Genomic DNA, 20,152 nt, shown 5'->3' with positions numbered 1-20,152 from the left:
GCCCGGCCCCTCGCCGCTCGCCGCAGACCCGCGCACGCACAGGGGCAGCCGGGCGCTTGAGCCATGATCGCCGCGGCTTTCCTGGTCCTGCTGAGACCCTACAGCATCCAGTGCGCCCTCTTCTTGCTCCTGCTGCTGCTGGGGACCATTGCCACGATTTTATTCTTCTGCTGCTGGCACCGCAGGCTCCAGAAAGGGAGGCATCCCATCAAATCCGTCTTTTCAGGTCGCTCAAGGAGCCGAGGTAAGAGACGCTGCCGCTCCCTGAGGGCGGCGGGGGGTGTCCCCGGCCCATCCCCGGCTTTGTGCCGCCGGAGGGCCGCCGTGGCACGGTTTAGCCGGGCAAAGGCTTTAAAGAAAATTCAAGCCGAGCCCAGGACTGCGGCAGCCTTGTCTCCACCCATCCCTCAGCGAAAGCTCGGCTAGAGGGAGAGAGGTGAGAGGCTGGGAAGCCCCCGTAGCCCTCCCCGTTGTGTCAAAGCGCAGCAGAACTTTATGCCCAACTTCTTCCCGATGAATTAAATATAAATGCCGGGCGGAGCTGCCGGCTGTGCCCCAGGGGCCAGAGCCGTCCCGGACTGTGCGCCGGAGGGCGAGCGGTGGGGTAACCCCGTTAGCCGGGGCGAAATGCCAGGTGCAGCTGGTGGAGCCTGTGTCTCTTTCTGCTTCCCTTCCAGATGCTGTCATGAGAACTCATCACTTTCGCTCTGAGGTAATTTATTTAGCACGCAATTTCAAGGTCAGAAGTTGTTCTCTTTACCCTAGTACCTATTGTCGTGGTCTTTTGTTAATGAAATCACCTAGCAAACTTTTCATTTTGCATGAAAAACATAATGTCCTCTTTCATCTCTTGGTTTGGTTTTTTCCCTTCCCAACACAAAATGAGCTCTTCATCTGTGTTACCCTAACCGGCCTGCCAATTCGTGTCATTCCCAAAGGAATTGGTTACTTGGAGGAAAGCTGTGCTTACTGTACGTGCCCGAGCTCCCCGTGCCCAGAAGCAGCCCTGAGCCCAGCTATGGACTGGCTGTAAATGCGCGCAGAGCGATGGGGCTGGGGCTGCAGAGCCCCTGATCCTGGCTGTGCCCACAGCCCCACTGCGCCCTGCTCCCTGCCAGGGAGATCCCAGAAGGATCCAGACTACAATCCTGCTTGGCAGGGACCTCAGTGTGTGACTTTGTATGCAGAGGTCAGGGGAATCAAAACTCCTACATGCCAGTGCTGAAAGTATAACACAAACCCCAGTCACTTCCTAGGGATTCTGGATGAGGAGCGTAGTTGCTGGGAAAAAATGAAAAATAATATTTGTTTTAGTACCCACTTTGTTTCCACGCTGCCCTGTAGAGCTCCTGTCTAGATATTTCTCTTGCCTGGTTTCCTGCTATTGATTTAAGGCATATCTTCATGCCCTTGCCTATTATTCTGAAAGCCTTGAGAGACAGTTTTGCCCCAAAATGATATTTTGTTTTAAATTATTTTCCCTTACCCTGCTGTGGGTGTGAAAATTATCCAATTATGACTAATGTTTTCAAAAGTGTTCATGGGATATATTTTTGCAGCGTGGTTTGCATTGGCAATTAGTTTTAAATTCTCAACTATTTTGAAATTTGTACACACCATCACAAAAAGAGGATGCCATAGGGAGTGTCCTATCTTTAAACCATGAAAAGCCTGAGTTTGTTGTTCACCAGTGCTCCAGTAAAGCGAACAAACAAATGTGTACCTTTGGAAATCAAAATATTTTTTCACTATTTAGTTTATCCAATATGAAATGCTTGGTTTCCATGTAAAATTCACTCAGTCCTGAGCCTAGATGGAGATAAAGTTTAGTGTTTTGAAATATGTACCATCCTGCATGGTGACACTTCAGAGGGAAGTTGGCAGAGTAATTTATTTTTATTGCTTCAGTATGTGGTTATTTGTTTATCATCCAGTAAGAAGCAGATGAATTTAAAATATTTCCTAGAAGCTTCCATTAAGTGAAACATACTAGGGTAACTGTTATATTCTTTCATAATTTTCTGTATTTTGTTTAGATGGAATGCTACAGCTAGTAGTCTAAACTGCTCTTTTAAATAAGTGGTAGAACTGTTTTTCCTTTCATTTTCTGATGAGACTTTTGATAGAGAAATGATGACTCATTTGACATCATTAAATTTTCATTTTCCAATATTTTTTCAAGTAAAATGTTATTTTAATGAATCTAATAGAATTCATTAATGAAAAAATTACAGGCATACTTCCAATAAAAATATTGGAAACATCTGAAGCAGAATTTGACATTCTCTAGTTATATCATCACAAAACATTACGCATTTCCAACTGCAGTACAATGTTGATGAAAGCAAAGCATGATACATGAAAATATGGGCTTTGTATAATCCCCCCACCCCCAAAATGAATGTAATATCTCAGCTCCAAGTTTTATGGCACAAGGTACATCTGCTAGCTTCCACCATGCTTAGCTGTTTGTCAGGTGTAGTTATAAATAGTGTTTCTTAATTAGAATGAAAGATAATGAAAAGCAGGCTGATAGTAAATAGCAGTGGGTTGGCATTCATCTCCTGAGAGCTGGGTTCAAATCCGACTTCCATCACGTGTGAACGTGCAGGTGGTCTAGCAGCAGTGCACAGAGAATTATAATTGCCCTATCTACAGAGCCTTGGCAATTCCTGCATGATTGACTGCCTGCCAGGAAAGCCTTATATTTGGAAAAATAGATGTGTGCAAATTTATGTTGAGATTCTTTGCCACAGCCACAGTTCTTGTGGTGCCTGCCTTCATTGTCCATATAAAGTGAGAACTATTGCATCCTTTGCTTTTAATACTGAACAACACAATAAAAAACAAGACTGCATACTATGGGAGGCTAGACACAAAATTTGAAAATGTATTTATAATCTTTTCAGTCCTTCTGTTTTGGATTTTATATTTGATTTTATATGCCACTGGTGAATTGAATCCACAAATAGTCAATTTTTGTGGGCCTTGATTTTTAATGTCTCTGCAAAACATGCCTCATTATTATACATCAAAAGTCTATGCAGATATTACTTATTATAGAATGAACTTAAACAGTTGACCCCCTGCCTCAAAAGGAGGTAAATTTGCATGAATCATTATGAATATAAAGTAGGTGAAAGTCTGTCTTTGTTAGAGGTGCTTAAAACCAGCAAACGTTAACCAGGAAGATGTGAGAGTTTCTTGAGATAATACGATTATTGTCTCCACCTCCCCAATAACACTTGCTACCATCTGAAGTTTTTCAGGCCTAATTTTTAATATATTTTTTATTTACAGTCCTCAGGTTCATCATGACTGTAACTGCTCTTAAGATTTTTCCATTCCCCAGGTACTACAGAAATTCTATGAAATCACAAAGGAATCACACCCAGAATAGTTAATATTCCTAATCTCAGGGAGACCTAGATATGCCACTGCTTTAAAAAGAAAACAAGTAAATTTCCAACAGAAATATTCATTGCTACATGACACATCAGACTTTGATGTAGTTGTTTGCACTACTCTGTCTTTATTTTGAGAATCAGTTGTAGAATGAAATACCTGTGCTAAACCAAATCCACACCAAAATAACAGTATAACTCAGTGAGAGTTTTACCAAAGTAGGGACTATGATTCATTGTTTGACCTTATTATTATTATTATTGCTATTATTATTGTTGTTATTGTTATTATTATTGATGTAAAGGCCATAAATTATTCCCTAATTTTATTATTTTTGTGCTCTTTGTAGAAGTTTTTTTCATGAAGCAAAAGAATTTTCTCTGAGTACTTTGTGGGCTTGGGCTGGACTCCTTTCAATGTTTATCATTTTATGCCTTAGGAAGATGTCTGATAGTCTCCTGTACCTTTCAATGGAAAAGCATTGTCAGCATTAATGTGCTGGTGTTGCCACTTGTGATTTAAATTTCTTTCTGAATTAGTTTTCCTCATAGTTGAAGCCTCTGGAGTCACTGGATTATGTGAGATTTTTACCTTCAATTAAAAAAGGAAGTAAGTTTCTAGCCCTTAGGCTGGAAGGAATTAATCTGAATGGTATAATTCTTAATGTATTTTGATTTGGTGGTACAAACTGTTGAAAAGGAAGGTTCTCATTCAGGATCTATAAATGGTTGGGTTTTATGAGATTGTGAAGGGATTATTGTGCTAATTGCTAAAGTAGCAGTTTTCAGGTTATTGAGGAAAAATGACCAGATTTATAAATCTTTTGCCAGAAATTTTCTCTGAGTTTCACAGTTTTCCTTTACCTTACCTTTTATGTTAGGAACTGAGGGGATCAGTGTCAGTGGGTAGTCACATGCAACATGGTATGACTTTGTATTTATTTAATTTTGACTCATATTTTGGGCAAGTTTTCTGTGAATGCTTCCACTGAGACCTACAGGTCCAAAACTACTAGGAAACAAATCAGTACAAGTTTTATAGTCCACTGTAAACTCTGACTTTGCATCACCCAGGTGGGACTAATCACACCAGTAAGATAAATAGGAGTTGACACTTTGTGAAAAGACTCTGTGAGGGCTAGCAGTGCGTGTTAACCGTGTCTGTAGCAAAGGAATAACATTTGGTGGTTTAAGTTTTGCAGACCCCACATTTTCATTTTAGTACACTGAACAGTTGCTACAAGGTTGTATATACCCAGTCTATTTCAATATTTTTATTGACGACATGGATGAGGGTATTGAATCTTTCACCAGTAAATCTGCAGATGACACTAAACTGGGATTGTGTGCTGATCTGTTTGAAGGTAGGAGGGCTCTGCAGAGAGACCTGGAATTGTTGAATGGATGGGCAGAGTCCAATAGGATGAAGTTTAATAAATCCAAGTGCCAAGTCCTGCATTTTGGCCACAATAACCCCCTGCAATGTTACAGGTTGGGGATGGTGAGGCTGGAGTGTGCCTAGGTGGAAAGGGACCTGGGGGTACTGACAGCCGTTGAGACACCTGAGTGTGTCCAGAGGAGGCAACGAGGCTGTGAGGGGCTGGGAACACAAACCCTGTGAGGAGCGACTGAGGGAGCTGGGGGTGTTTAGCCTGGAGAAAAGGAGACTCAGGGGTGACCTTATCACTCTCTACAACCCCTGAAAGGGGGCTGTAGTCAGGGGGGGTTGGTCTCTTTCTCCAGGAGCAACTGACAGAATGAGAGGACACAGTCTTAAGCTGTGCCAAGAGCAATGTAGGCTGGATATTAGGAAAAAGTTTTTTTATGGAAAGAGTGATAAAGTACTGGAATGGTATGTCCATGGAGATGGTGGAGTCACCATCCCTGGATGTGTTTAAAAAAAGACTGGATATGGCACTTGGTGCCATGGTTTAGTTGAGGTGTTAGGGCATGGGTTGGACTCGATGATCTTGAAGGTTTCCTCCAACATTGTGATTCTGTATTGCTATGACTGGACTGGAGTGAAATAGTTCGTCCAAAACTGATGATATTTTTTTAAGACTAAATGGATTTTCTAAATCATCCATTATGGTACAATGGGTGCAAAACTACAGTACAACGATCTCCAGGAAATGTATATATTGCTTTGTCAACACAGATGCCCAGAAAGTTGTTCATAAACTTATCCCTAAGTGTACCTTTGCCATAATCATGCCCTTTCTGAGGCTGATTGTGAGACAGTTGCCTAAAAATATGGTTCTAGTTATCTTACAAAACAATAATGAATAGTCTTTGAATTCAAGAGTTGCACCATAATTCATCCTGAGCATTGCAGTTATTTATAAACTGCTCCAGATATGTACAGCTCCAGTGAAAGGAGAAATCAGCAGACCCTCCAAGCTGAATTTGAGTCTTCTGTTTGATCAGAGGGAGTGCATCCAACAAGCACAACAAATGTGCAGGACTAGCCAGCAAAATACATTCATTCACCTATTGAAAGGATGTTTCATTGTCTTTACAGAGTTGAATCAGCCTGAAAATATTTTACCTTTGTGTTTGACATGATTTCCCTCAGGATGTTTAAACTATTTTTCCATTAGCTGTCTAAGAGTTAAGAAACAAGTTCAAAGGAAAATAAATCAGAGAAAAAATAAATTGTTTTCTTAGCTGTATGAGAGCACTTACGTATAGGAATGAATGGAGAGCTATAAATACAGGTTACACTGTATAAGGACAAACCATTCTGTCCATTTTTCATAACATATCAAATAATGTGGGCCAGACAGAGTGTGCCACACTGAGCTGTCACATGGCAAACTAGGTATCACTGAGATTAGGTTTACTATGTGTCATCTGTCCATCACTCTTTGTCAGCTTCAGTCACAGCAGTGCTGCCTTTAGGTAGCCCATGAGCATTGGTCTGTGCTGAGGAGCAGCCTGTTCAGCAGTTGTATCACCAAATAGATGGCATTTGTCTGGTTGCTGCAGCCAGACTGCTCGAGTGCTGAGCTAAACTAACTCCAGAGGAGTTAACTTGGGTACTTTTAGTCTGTACTACCACGTAGTGTACAAATCCTAATGTATTTATATCACCTTCTGGTTGTCTGCATCTCTGCTCTGGATTCTGATGGTCTGCAGAGCTTTGAAATGCTGAGGGAATCACCTCTGAGCTCCACCAATCACCTAAAAAGTACTGACATTGTGTCATGGTACACATCAGTGGTCTGGCATGGTGCTGGGACGTGCTTTATAAGTGAACACATCCTCATGGTTCTCTAGCAGGACCAGGAAAACCACTGCATAAAGATAAACTACCTCATAAAAGTTCTTCTTACTCTTTAGTTTCCCATTAATATACAATTATGCCAACAACCTTATGGCTATCATGTAAGTATTTAAACATCCATGTTTCTCAGTATGTACTGCTGTCTCTGGAAATGTGGGTTTTAGATGAGCTGCAGTTCAGTTGGCCTCTGTGCCATTTGAGTGCACCCTCCCTGTACACACGAGCACAACCCTGGTATTAAAGGGATGCAGGAGGAGCACAGCTTGTGGCCATCTGCCTGTTCACAAACACATTGTACATGTGTACAGAGCTGGAACTTCTAGCTACTGTCTTTTACCCTAAAAAAAACTCAGACTGAAACCATGAATTAGAATAGCTGAGGTCATACTTGCAGTGAGAACATGTATTACCACATCTCCTGCAGAAACTGCTCTTACACAGACAGAAGGGATCATGCAGGGCTCCATAGATTACACACTGCTCAGAAAAGCCAAATCATCTGCACTGATTTCTCAGTTATCTCAGTTAGATTATAAGGGTGACAGATCAGGTTGTGGATGTTCCTTCAGAAACAGATAAGCTCTTTAGACTGAGGGTAATAAATGTAAGAAAGCATCACATGAACAGGGTAGTATGACCCTTGGGGTTGTGGCTGCTCTAGGGCTGTTAGATGTGTTTTCCTTGGGCATGGAAACCTGACTCACTCTCTTCCATTCCCAGACTGTTTTAAGTAGAGGCACCTTTGATATGCCAGGGAAGAATGTGCAGAGCACAGGGTGAAGTCACCTTGATGTTTTCATGTAGGATCTGATTCAGCTGAGCTGGCTTTTTGGGGCCTGGCCATGTCAGACATGAGAGGACACCAGCCAGAGCTGCAGCTGCACACCCTGCTCCACGTGCTCTGCAGCCCAGAGGGGTCTCAGTTCTGCAGGGTGGGCATGTGGGCCCCTCCTGGGCTCTGCAGGGTGGGCACATGGGCCCCTCCAGCCTCCTGGGCTCTGCAGGGTGGGCACGTGGGCCCCTCCTGGGCTCTGCAGGGTGGGCACATGGGCTCCTCCAGCCTCCTGGGCTCTGCAGGGTGGGCACATGGGCTCCTCAAGCCTCCTGGGCTCTGCAGGGTGGGCACATGGGCTCCTCCAGCCTCCTGGGACAAGGACTCGGCACTGTGTGGCAGAGATGCTTTAGCATGTCAGGCTCACAGTGCAGACAGCTGATCTTGGCTCAGTGTTAGCAAAGCTGCCTTGGTTTTGAGCTTGTTCCTTGTGCCTCTGGATCAGCAGCCAGCCTGGGTGCTTGTACCCAAAGTGTCTGAGCCCCTGCTGGGCTGCCTTGTGCCCTACTGCCTTGCATCAAGGAGAGTCAGAGCTTTGCTGTTCCTGACTCATCAGTGGGAATGAAACATGAGCTGTGGCTGAAGTGTGAAAACACCATATCAGCTACAGAAACTAACTGCACTTGATGTTTGGGCAATGACACTTTTCTTGCAAGTTGTGCCAATGTCCTTATCTCCCCTGTCCACTCAGCTGTTTAAACATGGCGCTCTGCTTCAGGATGGTGGGGTAGGTAGGAGAGCAGACTGGAAGTGAAACACAGATCCTACAGGCTTAATTGATGATTCTATAAATTGATAGCACAAATTATACTGAAATACATAATCATGTCAGGCCGAGGTATTGTATTTATCCTTCTTCCTTGTTCTAGAAAGAACAAAATGATACAACCAAGTTCTCTTCTGATCTGCCTCCACTACCTTCCTTCATGTGAAGGTAGAAGTTGGAAAGTGAGTTTGTAAAAACAGCATCCCCTTATGCAGCCCCACAAGTTCACTGTAGGCATTTACAGATTATAGTCTGTAGAACTGCTCAGCTGACCTGGTGTTGATGTCTGCTTCAGGATGTGCTGAATGGTTCTTCAAGCCCCACTGAACGTGTCAACTAAATTTTTTATTGGTGATAACAGGAAGCAAAGACTTGTTCAGGTATGTTGTTGGTATCTGAATCTAGTTATCTTAATAGATACCTGAATTCTAGCCTAGTTAGCTTTGTATAATACATTCCTGCAAAGTGTCTCATCAGTTATGCATCTATTTTGCAATTTAAAAAGTACAGACACATCTTCACATGCTGTGGTGGGATACATTCTCTTACCAGTTTGTGTTTCAAACAAGCACACCAGAGAAAAGAGAGTAATCTCTTAGTATTAGGTGTTTGGCAGCACTGCTATGGTTTAGCAATCTCTGTTATTTCTTATTCAGCTTCTTACTGTATTTTTAATATTTAAAGCTAATTTCTTCTGGCAGATCCTTGATATCTACTGGACACTGCCCAAGATGAGGAGACATGAAGAGATGGAAAACAGAGGAAGCAGGGCTGGAAAGGGGACATGCTAGTATATTTTAAATTAAACCTTCCCTTGCAGACCACTGATCAAGCAGTACATTGATTTTTTTTTTTTGTTCTTAAATAATTGTTCCCTTCCCTGGGAGGTTTGCAGTGCCCTGAGGTAACAGGGAAGGAACTGGGACAAGGCATTGCAGAGCTGCTGTGGAGAGCTGCAAGCCTTGTCAGAGAACGATGGGGCTGCCTGGAGAACGGGCCAGCCTCTGTGGCATACAGCTTTAGACAGGAAAGAGAATTTAAAGGGTACCTTGAGGCATGACTGGGTGTGCCATTTGGCTGTTTGCTTGCAGATTATCAGATTTTCCTAGTGTTACAACTTACCTGTGCTTTGATAGGAACCCTGACCTTATGACAGGAAAAACCAAACGTGTCATGTAAAACAGCAGTGTTAATTTAGCGTGGGTTATTGGACACTGCATTCTAAACTCACACCTAAACCTAGGGGCTCCTAAATGCCTAAATGCAAGGACTTCTATGTATTTACATGGGGGGGCCTGATTAGGAACTGGAAAGGAGATTATTGATGTTCTATTTCATAAACTCAACTGGGAAAGTAATCTTGTTCAGGTTATGTAAAAAAGCAATTGCTTTAAGTGCCTTTGAACATGTGGACTTATCTTGGAATATTGCATGTGCCAAATCACAGTCTTCAATATCTGAGAAATGGTTCCAGCACTGCTTAGAGTTTAGATTTTATAAGATAAGAATAATATCTCCTAAAATAAACATAAGGCATGCAAAGCAGCATCAGTGAAAGCTTGCTAATGAGGGAGTGGAATGAGAAACTGAATGTAAAATCTTATATTTTATGTTTTAAATCCTGATTCTTTATAGGAGTAACCCTTTGTAAGATTAAAAAAATTATCAAGAGAACCACACAAAAAATGGTTGCAGTCTATTTTTTTAGTTCTGATAGAGTCAAAATAGAACAAATACAATTGTATCCTCCTTGGGTGTTAGTGAATACACTCAGTGAGTGTAGGTAATCCTCCTGTGATAGAAAATTGACACGTTACATTACTTAGCAATCTTTATTATAAATATCTTGGAGAACTTAGCTTGAATCTTGGATTTTGGGTGGAACTTGTAGAACTGGCAGTTAACTAAATGTTGTGGGGTTTTCTTTGGTTTTTTGTAAACTGATGATATTTGGGATGGAAATCTCTATGGAAGAGGAAGGAGGGGAATAATGCAATCTTGGCCACTTTTTAATTTAGAACTGTTGTTACAATTCAGATGGATAGATATATGCATATTTATACATATACATATATGTTTTTCTACATAGCAGAAAGAATCTCAAATTATTCTCTTTCAGTGTGCAGGGGAATTTCATACAATAAAGTTAATTAATTTAAACCTGCCATTTTAGTTGAAGTAGGTTCTCCAACTCTAGGGTTTAATTACATTTCAGCCTGTCTGTAGAACAGCTGAGAATGCCAGCATCTTGAGAAGGGTTTGATGCTGCTCATATAAATGTCTGCAGGCCCTAAGATGCTGTGGGTTGTGGAGACATGAAAGCTTCCAAGATTTAGACAGGTGGTAACTGGCAATTTGAAGGCTGTTTCTTCAGGCCATTAGTAGAAATGGTAACAGATGACAATTCTCATGCACATATAACCACTGTCAGAAACCTTAAAAGGTGAAGCTCAAATCTGGATATCCTATCTAACTCCTTTTGGCTTTGATATTTATTAGTGCACCTTCATCTACAGGAATTACTCAGATATCTGTAAAGGCCTTTGCAAACACACTTGAGTTGTGCTGTCACTGAACTGTGGCCTAATGCTAGCCAGCACTTTCTCTGTGATTTGCTGAAGTTCTGCCAGGAGGAAGGCTGGCTGCAGTCCAGTGCCCACTGAAGTTAATGCAAAGATTTCTGTTGACTTCAGCTGGACATCAGATAATGCACTTTTACCTCTACTGATATTAATGCTTACTGACTCCAAAAACCCATACTGGCTGCAAAGGTTGGGTCCCAAGATTGGAATTCTGACAACCAATATATTCTACATAAAATACTTATACACTGGAAAAAATGAAAACTGAATATGGCTTCTTATCAAGCATAAAAATAGAGATAACATATGATGAAGGCAGTAGGGCTAGTAAAAACTAGAATGGAAAAGAGAAGAATCTGGTGAATTAATACAATTGCACATTGAAAGAATGGAGGAGTCAGAGATTTATATCACTAAAGCAATAATGCACACATGGGGTAGCACAGATATATTCATCTGAAGCTAATAAAGTAACAGACAAAGAATTAAAAATAAATACAGAAAAACTAAGACAGTGAAAGAAAAAGGTTCAATACATTATTCAATATGTTCTTATCTGTAAATTTAAATAAAAGCAAAAGCTAGACAAGTTTTAAGGCAATTTAAAATTCCTATTTTTATGAGGAATGGATTAGGAATGAGAATAAGCAAAAGCACAACAAGCATAGCAGAGTATGATATATTTGGTTATCAAATACAGACCATATTGAAGAAATGGGGCAAATAAATACGCATGATATGGTTAACAAATGCAAGGTTGAGTACATTACAGAGAAAAGTCTTTAGCCACATTGTAATTTTTAGGTTTATGATCTTCAGAAAGGGCTGTTAGAATGACTTTCGACAGTTCAGTGAGGACTACTTTCAGATGTGTAGCCTTATTTGAAAGGAGATGAGAAAGGAAATGTTTAAACAGAACAGAAAAACATGTGCTACTGTTATATATATCGGTATTTATAAGAGTACTGAATTACAGGGATCCATTGAGAGTGATATCCGTGAAAGAGGAAACGTGAAACTCTCATAGGAAAAAAAAAAGTGATGGAAGAGACCAGAATAATTTCATGTAGAAGGAGAGAAATAAAACAAATTCTTACAATAAAATATGGCATGATGAATACCAGATTGGAGGCAGACCAAAACCTAGTCACCATGGGTCTGATCCATCCTGTTTAATTTGAATGCTCACAGTATGGATGTGTGTGAGTGAAGTGGTCAGTCTGGGCTCTGGGTATGGCCAATGGAGAGAAATAAGTGCTGTGAGGGAGTGGTTCCCTCACCTGCTGGCTTTGGTGGCTCAAAGGGTAACCTGGGGAGGGGATGTCTGCTGAATTTTGGTCAGAGAAAACCCACACACGTTTCTATAGACAAGGAATTAGTCACTGAATCAGAGCTGTGAAGTTAAAACTTGGCTAGATAAGATATTTTTTACTGGGCACCTTATTGTGAAAGTAATTTTACACAGTGTGCTCTGGCATGCTGTGGCCAGGCTGGCAACATTCATCATTGATTTGGGTATAAAGATAGACAGAATAGGTTCTTTCAATATTATCACACCCCATTCAAGAGGAAAAAACAACCAAACAACAACCACAACAACCCAACCAACCAAACAAAAAAAATCCACAAACTAAAACCTCCACCACTCAGAGATTTAAAAGGATGAATTTCAGCTAAAAAAGTTGATCTCCCCAGCCTGCTTCCTCATACAGAAAAGCTCACTTGAGACCAGGTGAACTAGCCTTTGGCTCTGCAACAGCCTCCAGAGACACCTCTCCATTCCTGTTTGCTGTTTGCTTTGATTAGGAAGATCACTCTTCCTGGATTCCAGCAGACTCTAACTGGAAGGATGCACATTAATGCTTTTGCAGAGAAGATAATTCCAGGTTCAGTTGGCCTCATGTCTTCCTCTGATATGTCTAAAACTGGTTCTGGTGGTCATATGAGTTGTTTCTTTAAGGAAGATTACTTTAGTGTAAATCTTAGTGCAGCTATTTTGGTATTTAGAAGACAGGTTTTCTAAAAATACATGTTTGAAGTTTTGTTTGGTTTGCCTTGTTGTTCAGAATTTTACAGCACAAAATGAGTCAGGCAGTAGGTTCTGGGAATGAGCAGCTCCTTCCCAGCACAAAGAACAAGACAAGGTTTTCATTGCCCAGTGACACACCATTCACATGATGCTGGAAACTACAAATTGCTTTATGTGTTAGAGCAACCTCGTTGTAATATCCCTGTGATTTTAAAATCTCCAGCTTTTCCTCAGTGATTTGGGCTCAGGTGGTGTACTGTGCTTCCCTGAGCATTTTGTAACACTTTTCTGCTCATCTATGAGCACTGACTTAACATCTAAAATAGTGCTGTCTTTGCCAAACAAATATTTGTGTGATTTCCATGGTTTTTATTTTGATTGCTGTATTAACATGATTTTTATAATTCTGGACTAAACTGAGGGATAAATGATGCAAAAAGCTTCTGTTAATTTCACTGTTTAGAAGGAATCACCAGGCACCCACATTTTGCACTGAGCATAGGAGTAGCAGCTTCCATATGTTACATCACTTTTGCCTCCTGTCTTCATTTTTGATAACCAAATTTTGAAATTTTCTGGATTTGCCTCTTTGCTCTGGCAAAGTCCCATTGCAGGAATGAATAAGCATTTTGGGATTTGGTCTGAGGACTCTGCCCTTGTAACATTATCTTTGTAGATACAGAATTAATTTTCCACCTGAAATCGTGATCCTCTGCCTTTATCACATTATAATCCTCCTCACAGCAACTATTTGTGATACTGCAGGCAGATTATGACTTCAAGGGAAGAATGAGCCTCAGCAAACAGAAGCAGATGAGCTCTTAAAGAGATAAAGATCCCATTTTCTTGCTTGTAATAAACCACAAAAGTGAAAAAAATTACAGAAAATATCAAGGCAAAACATTGTCTATAAACAGATTTTTCTGGAAATCACAGGTGACTTTTTCATATTGAAACATAATAATCAACAAACCTAGACATATTTTGAGGTGAAGCCACTTGGTGAGACAGACTCACATACTTAAATCCCTATTTGGCATGTGTTTCTAAGCACTTTTAGAGCTGCTTAGCTTCTATCAAATTCTTCTGTTACATAAACATACTTTCCCGAAGAGTTTTATCCAGCTAATGGGATGGGAGTGTGGTGAGGGAGCAGGGCAGGGTATATCACAAGGCTCTGGCCAGTGGCCCTCACATAAATAAACCACAATGCATTTAACATTTAGAAAATCTATTCTGATTTCAGAACTTGGAATAGATTTGCTGGATGTTTTGGTCTCTTAAGGAATATTTTCACTTGCTATGGAATAATCCCTGATGCACACTAGCATTTTTTCCTAAAAGGAAATTTCCACGAGCAGTAAGCCCTTCTATAGCAGGCTCCCTGAGTTGTGCTTTTCCCTCTTATCCCGAATAGTCCCTAGTCCCACGTGGAATGATACATTGTAAGTACCTGTTAGCTATTTCACAGAGTGGAAAGAAAACAGGGCAACAAGCTTTCCTGCTGCAATAGTGTGGCAGAGTCTCAGATTTACATCTTGGAATGTTTGGAGAGCCTCCTAAATCTGCAGCGAGCTCCTGGCTGCAGTGGCTCCCACTGCACTGCTTGCTCTGGTTGGTATGGGCAGGTCCTGCTTCCATTCAGACACAGGGTGTCTGTCCTTACCTGAACTCTGAGTGGTTCCATTGCTTCTTCCACTGTAGAGTAGGAGGGATCATAAAAAAAGACTCAGGAAACGTTGTCTGTACCTTTGCATCATGTGTATTGCACAGCCCTGATGCACTGCAGACACGAACCTCCCAGACTGACTAAGTAGATTTGGGCTCTATTTCTGTCCCTCCTCCCCAGTGCTCATGTGTAGAAGGTTGTTCCCTGCAAGTTACTTCACCTTCCCACTTCAGCCTTTTTACATCATCTGTTGCATGCAATGTTATCTGTAGCAATTGCTAGCATGTGTATGTAAATGTGTGTTTGTGTCTTTTGGCCATTTAAGGGTATATTTACTTAATGTGGAATGCATTTAAATAATGAAGATAGCTGTTTGTCTGTCCATCTGAGTGTCAAGCCAGACACTGTCTTCCCTTACAGACTCATGAACATTAGTGGAGGAAATCCTTTTCACAGAGCCATACTTTTGATTGTTTCAATTTACCAACATAACAGCATTTTAGCACAACTCTTCTGTGCTGATTTCCTAATTAAAATGACAACAAAAAAGGCAAAACAAATCCCAAAACCCAAAAGCTAATGGAAGGGGGGAGCAAAAGAACAGCAGATTTATATGGAAATGTACTGCTCCCACTAGTTTTCTGCTGGCAGGAATTCAGGATATTTAGATTCACAGCATAGATTTCTGAAGTTTTATCTGAAATCTAACCTCGCAGAAGTTGGATTCTAAAATACTGGCTTTGTTGCATAAGGACTTCAGCAGGTATTCTGCTAGAAGAAAAAAGAAAGTAGAAAATTAGGAATTGTTGCATCTATTCTTGGTTTTGAAAAGAAATATAGTCCTTAAACTGCAGACTGTCACTAAGGGCAGATTTGGCTCACCTATTCTGAAAGCTGATATGACTAAGTGAATGAATATTTACAACCTGGCCAAGTTTAATATCAACCAACATTGTATTCAGTACAAATGGCCCTTGTCAGACTTGTGCATGCTCATGAGGGACTCAGTGAAATGAGAGAATGCTCATTGTAAATGCTCTGCAGGTAGCAATAAAGGGATAGCATTATACATGTTGCCATTAAAGGAATGAAATTCTGTAAGGCCATGAGCCATTCTGGATGATGCTCAGAGGTTTTCCCAGAAAGCCTCTAAAAAAGCATTTCTGAAGGGCAGCTTTTCCTGAGTTTATTAATTTGGCCAAATATACCCATATTTCTGAGATGATATAATTGTTGCCACCTATCAATTTTTCTTCACTTTCATTCTCAGGAAAAAAGTCCACATTTTCAGCCCATGCTCCCTAAAACCATTTCTCATGAGGCCAAGAATTAACCTGGAAATTTTTAATTATAAATTTTAAATTAGAACTTCTTAGTTATAAATAACTAAAAGTGTGAGCTTACAAGGAAAAGCGCCAGGAGTTAGTGCTGCTGTCTGTGTCTGTAATATAGATAACTGAGCAACATAAATCAGATGTGATATTAACAGCACTTGGCAGCATCTCTTTATTGTTACATGCAGTATATATGGGCATTATATTAATTAAGGTGAGCATGCCTGTACTTTGAGCTGTTAAGATCCAGTGTGATGCTGCAGTTGTTACACAGCTCCATTTTGGGAGATGCCAAACACGATGATTCCTTTTCTCTTACAGGGCTTTAGATCCAGCCCTCGCCATGCCAGAAGACGAGTAGCACCTCGCCTGGAGGAAACACAACCCATAGTGGAAGCTCACCACCTCAGTGAGCAGGAAACTTCTGTAAGAAAAAGAAAAATCAAGAAAAGCAGCCGAGTCCAACCAGAATTTTACCATTCTGTTCAAGTCACCCCAACTCGAAAACCTGTAAGTATTCTACCTTTAGGGATAAATAGCACTTACTGTTATAAAAGCACTTATACTTTGAGGAATGTAATATAATTCTAATTTTTGAGCTATTCATATTCTCTTCCTCAATTTAAAAAGCTTTTCAGTGCTAATATTCAGCAGCAAATCCAAATAAAAGTTGATAAGACTGTATTTAATGTTGATGCATAACTCTAAAAAATAATCCTGTTCTGAAGAGGGTTTTTTGAATTTTGATTTTTAAAATTTGTTATTTAGACTATAGACTATAATCAAGTTAGAAATTAAATTTTATATTTTTATAAATATATATAAGTGATATTACTTAACAGGTTTTTATAGCAAATATGCATTTGCAAATATATATTTATAGCAAATATGCATTTTATTTAAATTTCTTACTTAGATTTAACAGAGATCTATGTACTCAACTAAATTTATTTTAAATATGAGATCTCTTCTACTTTATACAGTGTTTACAATCTTTCTGCTCAACAAAACTTAGATCAAATCTCATGATTCTTTGCTCCTCAGCTTGATTTACATGCAGTAATTTTAATACTGATAACCTACTTTTAGTATGGAAATATGACAATTTGTTGGGACATACAGTTCCTAATGTAAATTTGCATGAAGACCTATTCTGTCCTGCAGGCATAGTGCATTTCTCTTTTTAATGAGCTCATTGCTTTGACACATTTTCTGAAGAGCTTTTCTGTGCCAGTGTTATGGGGCTCGAACAACTTTATAAAGTCAGTATTATTAAAGAGGTAATTATTGAGAATAGCCTAAACCAGATTATCTTGAAGTTGCTGGGACCTACCTGAGACTTCCTAGACTGGTGTTAACTGAGCACCAAGAATTATCAGTGAGCTCTGAAGATGGTTTGAGGAAGCATTCCTTAGTGGAATTACATTGCCTGAGAGAACAAGCAACTTCTGCAAAGAAAGCCATGGCTGCCAACAGCTGCCAGAATTTTTACCTAGTATCTGAATTTATTTCTCTGCTTTCACTTCACTAGTCCCCATTTTCCTCTTCTCTCATGCTTCTATTTATGGTTTATTTTACACTGCTCATGTTTTGGTGTTTAATTTGATATGATTGGTTTGTATTCTGCTCTTCCTAAAGGATCTGCTCTCACTTTCTTCTCACCAATTTCACTCCCATCCTGTCTTTCTTTCTAGACTACTTTGTCTAGCTCTGTTACTCATACTAAGTCTCCAGCCTCCTACCAGGCTCTCTCACTTGATTATTCACATTCAGGGTCCTTTCCCTGCTTTGTTGTCCTTCCTTTACCTCTTCCATCATCAACTCTTATTTCCCATACCACTCTTCTTGTTTTTTGTTTTTTTTTTTTAATTCCCTTTTTTCTTTGATCGTATTTTTTCCATGGTAGGCCCATGCCAAGGGTAAGCCTGCCTGTCACTGCTGAGGCTGTAACCAATTGCCACTGTTTACCAACACTGGAAAAAGAGCATCAGTGCCACTGAATTAAAGAGCTAAAACTGTAGAAATGGTGTAAGCAGCAAAACAGGTTTGGAAGAATGGATTAGTTATGCTAAGAAAGCCCTACTTTTTCCAAAAGTCAGTAACATGTCAGGGATTTAAGGATCAGAAAAATAAAAAATATAAGAATGGAAAATGTGCAGTGTTACTATGTAACTTCACTTTTGTATCATTTCATGTGTCTGCTGTGTCTGAAGAAGATCTACCACTGTGTCCTAGGGTGTCCCAGGTTTCACTGAAACAATAATAAATCCCAGATTTAGGGAAAACTTCTCTCAGTGCTGTCACCATTATGTCACTTCCTTGAAATTGCTTTTGCAGTGTATCTTTTATACAGTTACATAGCTTTTGATAGCTTTTCCTTCTATAGCCTTGATGAGTGCATATTTCTACCAAAAAAGAATAGATTATCTTTATTATACTACAATCCAGAAAACATAAGTCACCAATTTAATTTCTCATGGACATTGTAAATTATTTTGGGTGTATTATTGATGCCATGCTGACAGGGTGAGTAAGGTTTATGCCATTTCCATGACAAATCACTGCAGTGTTGTGAAGTTCCAGGCAGTCACCAGGATGTCCGTCCTGCAGTTTGTTGCATCTTCATCCCACTTAGTCTCAGTGTCTTGAAGCTGAGAGACTTTTGACCTTCATCTTTGTACGGTTTTACATGATTCAGTGCCGGAAATGCTCTTGTTAATCTGCATAACTTCTTTCCCCTTTTTCCCCCTGACATTCCTTGCTCTGCCCACTTGAACCATTCTAAATAAATAATATGTTGTCTTGATGTTTACATTATGGCCATATTCTGCTGAGTCATCACTTGAAAAAAGTCCTGTATGATGTCTGCCAACCAGAAGATATAATTTCTCCTCATGAAACAGTTCTCCTTTTTATTTTTTTTCCCTCCTAACGCATTTTTGTCCCTTTTTTTCTGACAAGAATGGTATCTCCAAAGTAACTATAAAAGAACCTTAGGGAAAGCTTTTTCTTTGCTCCAGCAAAATTTAAAGTCCTGAAATATGTTAGCCTGTTTTGTTGTCATATTAAGATATATGCATAAAGACTTTTCAGATATTTCATTTAAGGCTCTGGTGGATATTTAATTGCTAGGCTTTCTTATTCTTGCTAAGTTTGACTGTTTTGTATTTGGTTGGTTTTGTTGTGTCTAAATCTTGTTTTGCAGTTTCCTAGCTGCTGCTATAATTGTCTGAATTTGCTTGTATTATTTTTTACTTCCTGCATAGCAATCTGAGATCTTTCCAGTATTGTTCCTGATCTTGTCAGAACTAAATGAGTTGTAATTGTTTGGATGGGAGTAATCCCGCTGAAGACAATAATTACTCCACTTGAATATCTGCATGAGGAGATGTTTGCAGAAATAGAACATTAGTTTTCTCTGAAAATGTAATGGTTTTTTTACACCTTCCTAGTTGTTAATGGGGATATTAAATATATTTTGTGCTAATAGTGATCCTTGCCAAACAGTTTATAAGCCATTTTCATTCTTATTTATCTTATTCTAGTGCAGCATGAACCTAGTGCTGAGGCTTCCCCTTGTAGGGCACATTGTTATATCTCATGCCCTCCAGGTCACCCTCTCATTAGTAGCTGTATTATTTGTGCTGACATTCTCTATAGGTGACAGCTTTGCTTCAGTTTCTCGTGGAGGAGAGTACACATACCTGCTACTGATGTGTGCTTTGAATTTTTGAACACAGCGGAGAACTCTTGAGAGCAAACAGAACTGTGTTTTTTAGGCTGGTGTGATTGCATGCAAATCAAGGGAGTGTTTCATATTGCTCCTTTCACAAACTGGGTACCTGATTCTGTTAAATTTTCTGAAAGTGTGGAAGGATGTGCAAACATCTCTTGTTGTGAGCATGCTGCTGCCTAGCAATACTTCTCCAGGGCAGATTTTAAACTGAGGGTTCTTTTACAAGCATTTTGAAAATACTGTCTATATTTTAAATAGTGCTTCTGCTCTGAAGCAAAGTATAAAATGCTGCAAGTTATTCATAGGTGGCCTTGAGTTTGTGTAAACAGATGTGGCTCCTGAGCTGTGGGGTCAGTTGGGTGTACAGCTCTGCCAAACAATGTTTGTATGACCATGAACATAACTGAAAAGAGATGATCTCCATCTCTTTTGACATCTCCATTGTTAAACGATTTGAAGGGCTCCTAAATGACTCATGCAGCTTTATTACCAGGATTATTTACAATCATGACAT

The 20,152-nt window shown here is 39.9% G+C and overlaps 1 protein-coding gene across 1 annotated transcript in view; it reads left to right on the top strand.

Annotated features, from left to right (window-relative positions):
* Nucleotides 1–43: 43 nt before the first annotated feature.
* Nucleotides 44–20,152, top strand: part of DST (dystonin) — a 289,185-nt gene continuing 269,076 nt past the window's right edge. Inside the window, exons 1-3 of the mRNA XM_058802805.1 lie at nt 44–244; nt 678–739; nt 16,224–16,412. Coding sequence (XP_058658788.1) covers nt 64–244; nt 678–739; nt 16,224–16,412 — 432 coding nt within the window. The 5' untranslated portion in view covers nt 44–63. The remainder of the gene's footprint in view (nt 245–677; nt 740–16,223; nt 16,413–20,152) is intronic.

Source organism: Ammospiza caudacuta, chromosome 3 (genome assembly GCF_027887145.1).
Source record: "Ammospiza caudacuta isolate bAmmCau1 chromosome 3, bAmmCau1.pri, whole genome shotgun sequence".
Classification (NCBI taxonomy): domain Eukaryota; kingdom Metazoa; phylum Chordata; class Aves; order Passeriformes; family Passerellidae; genus Ammospiza; species Ammospiza caudacuta.
Note: the sequence above shows the minus strand (reverse complement) of the source record. Positions and strands in the feature narration are given on the sequence as shown.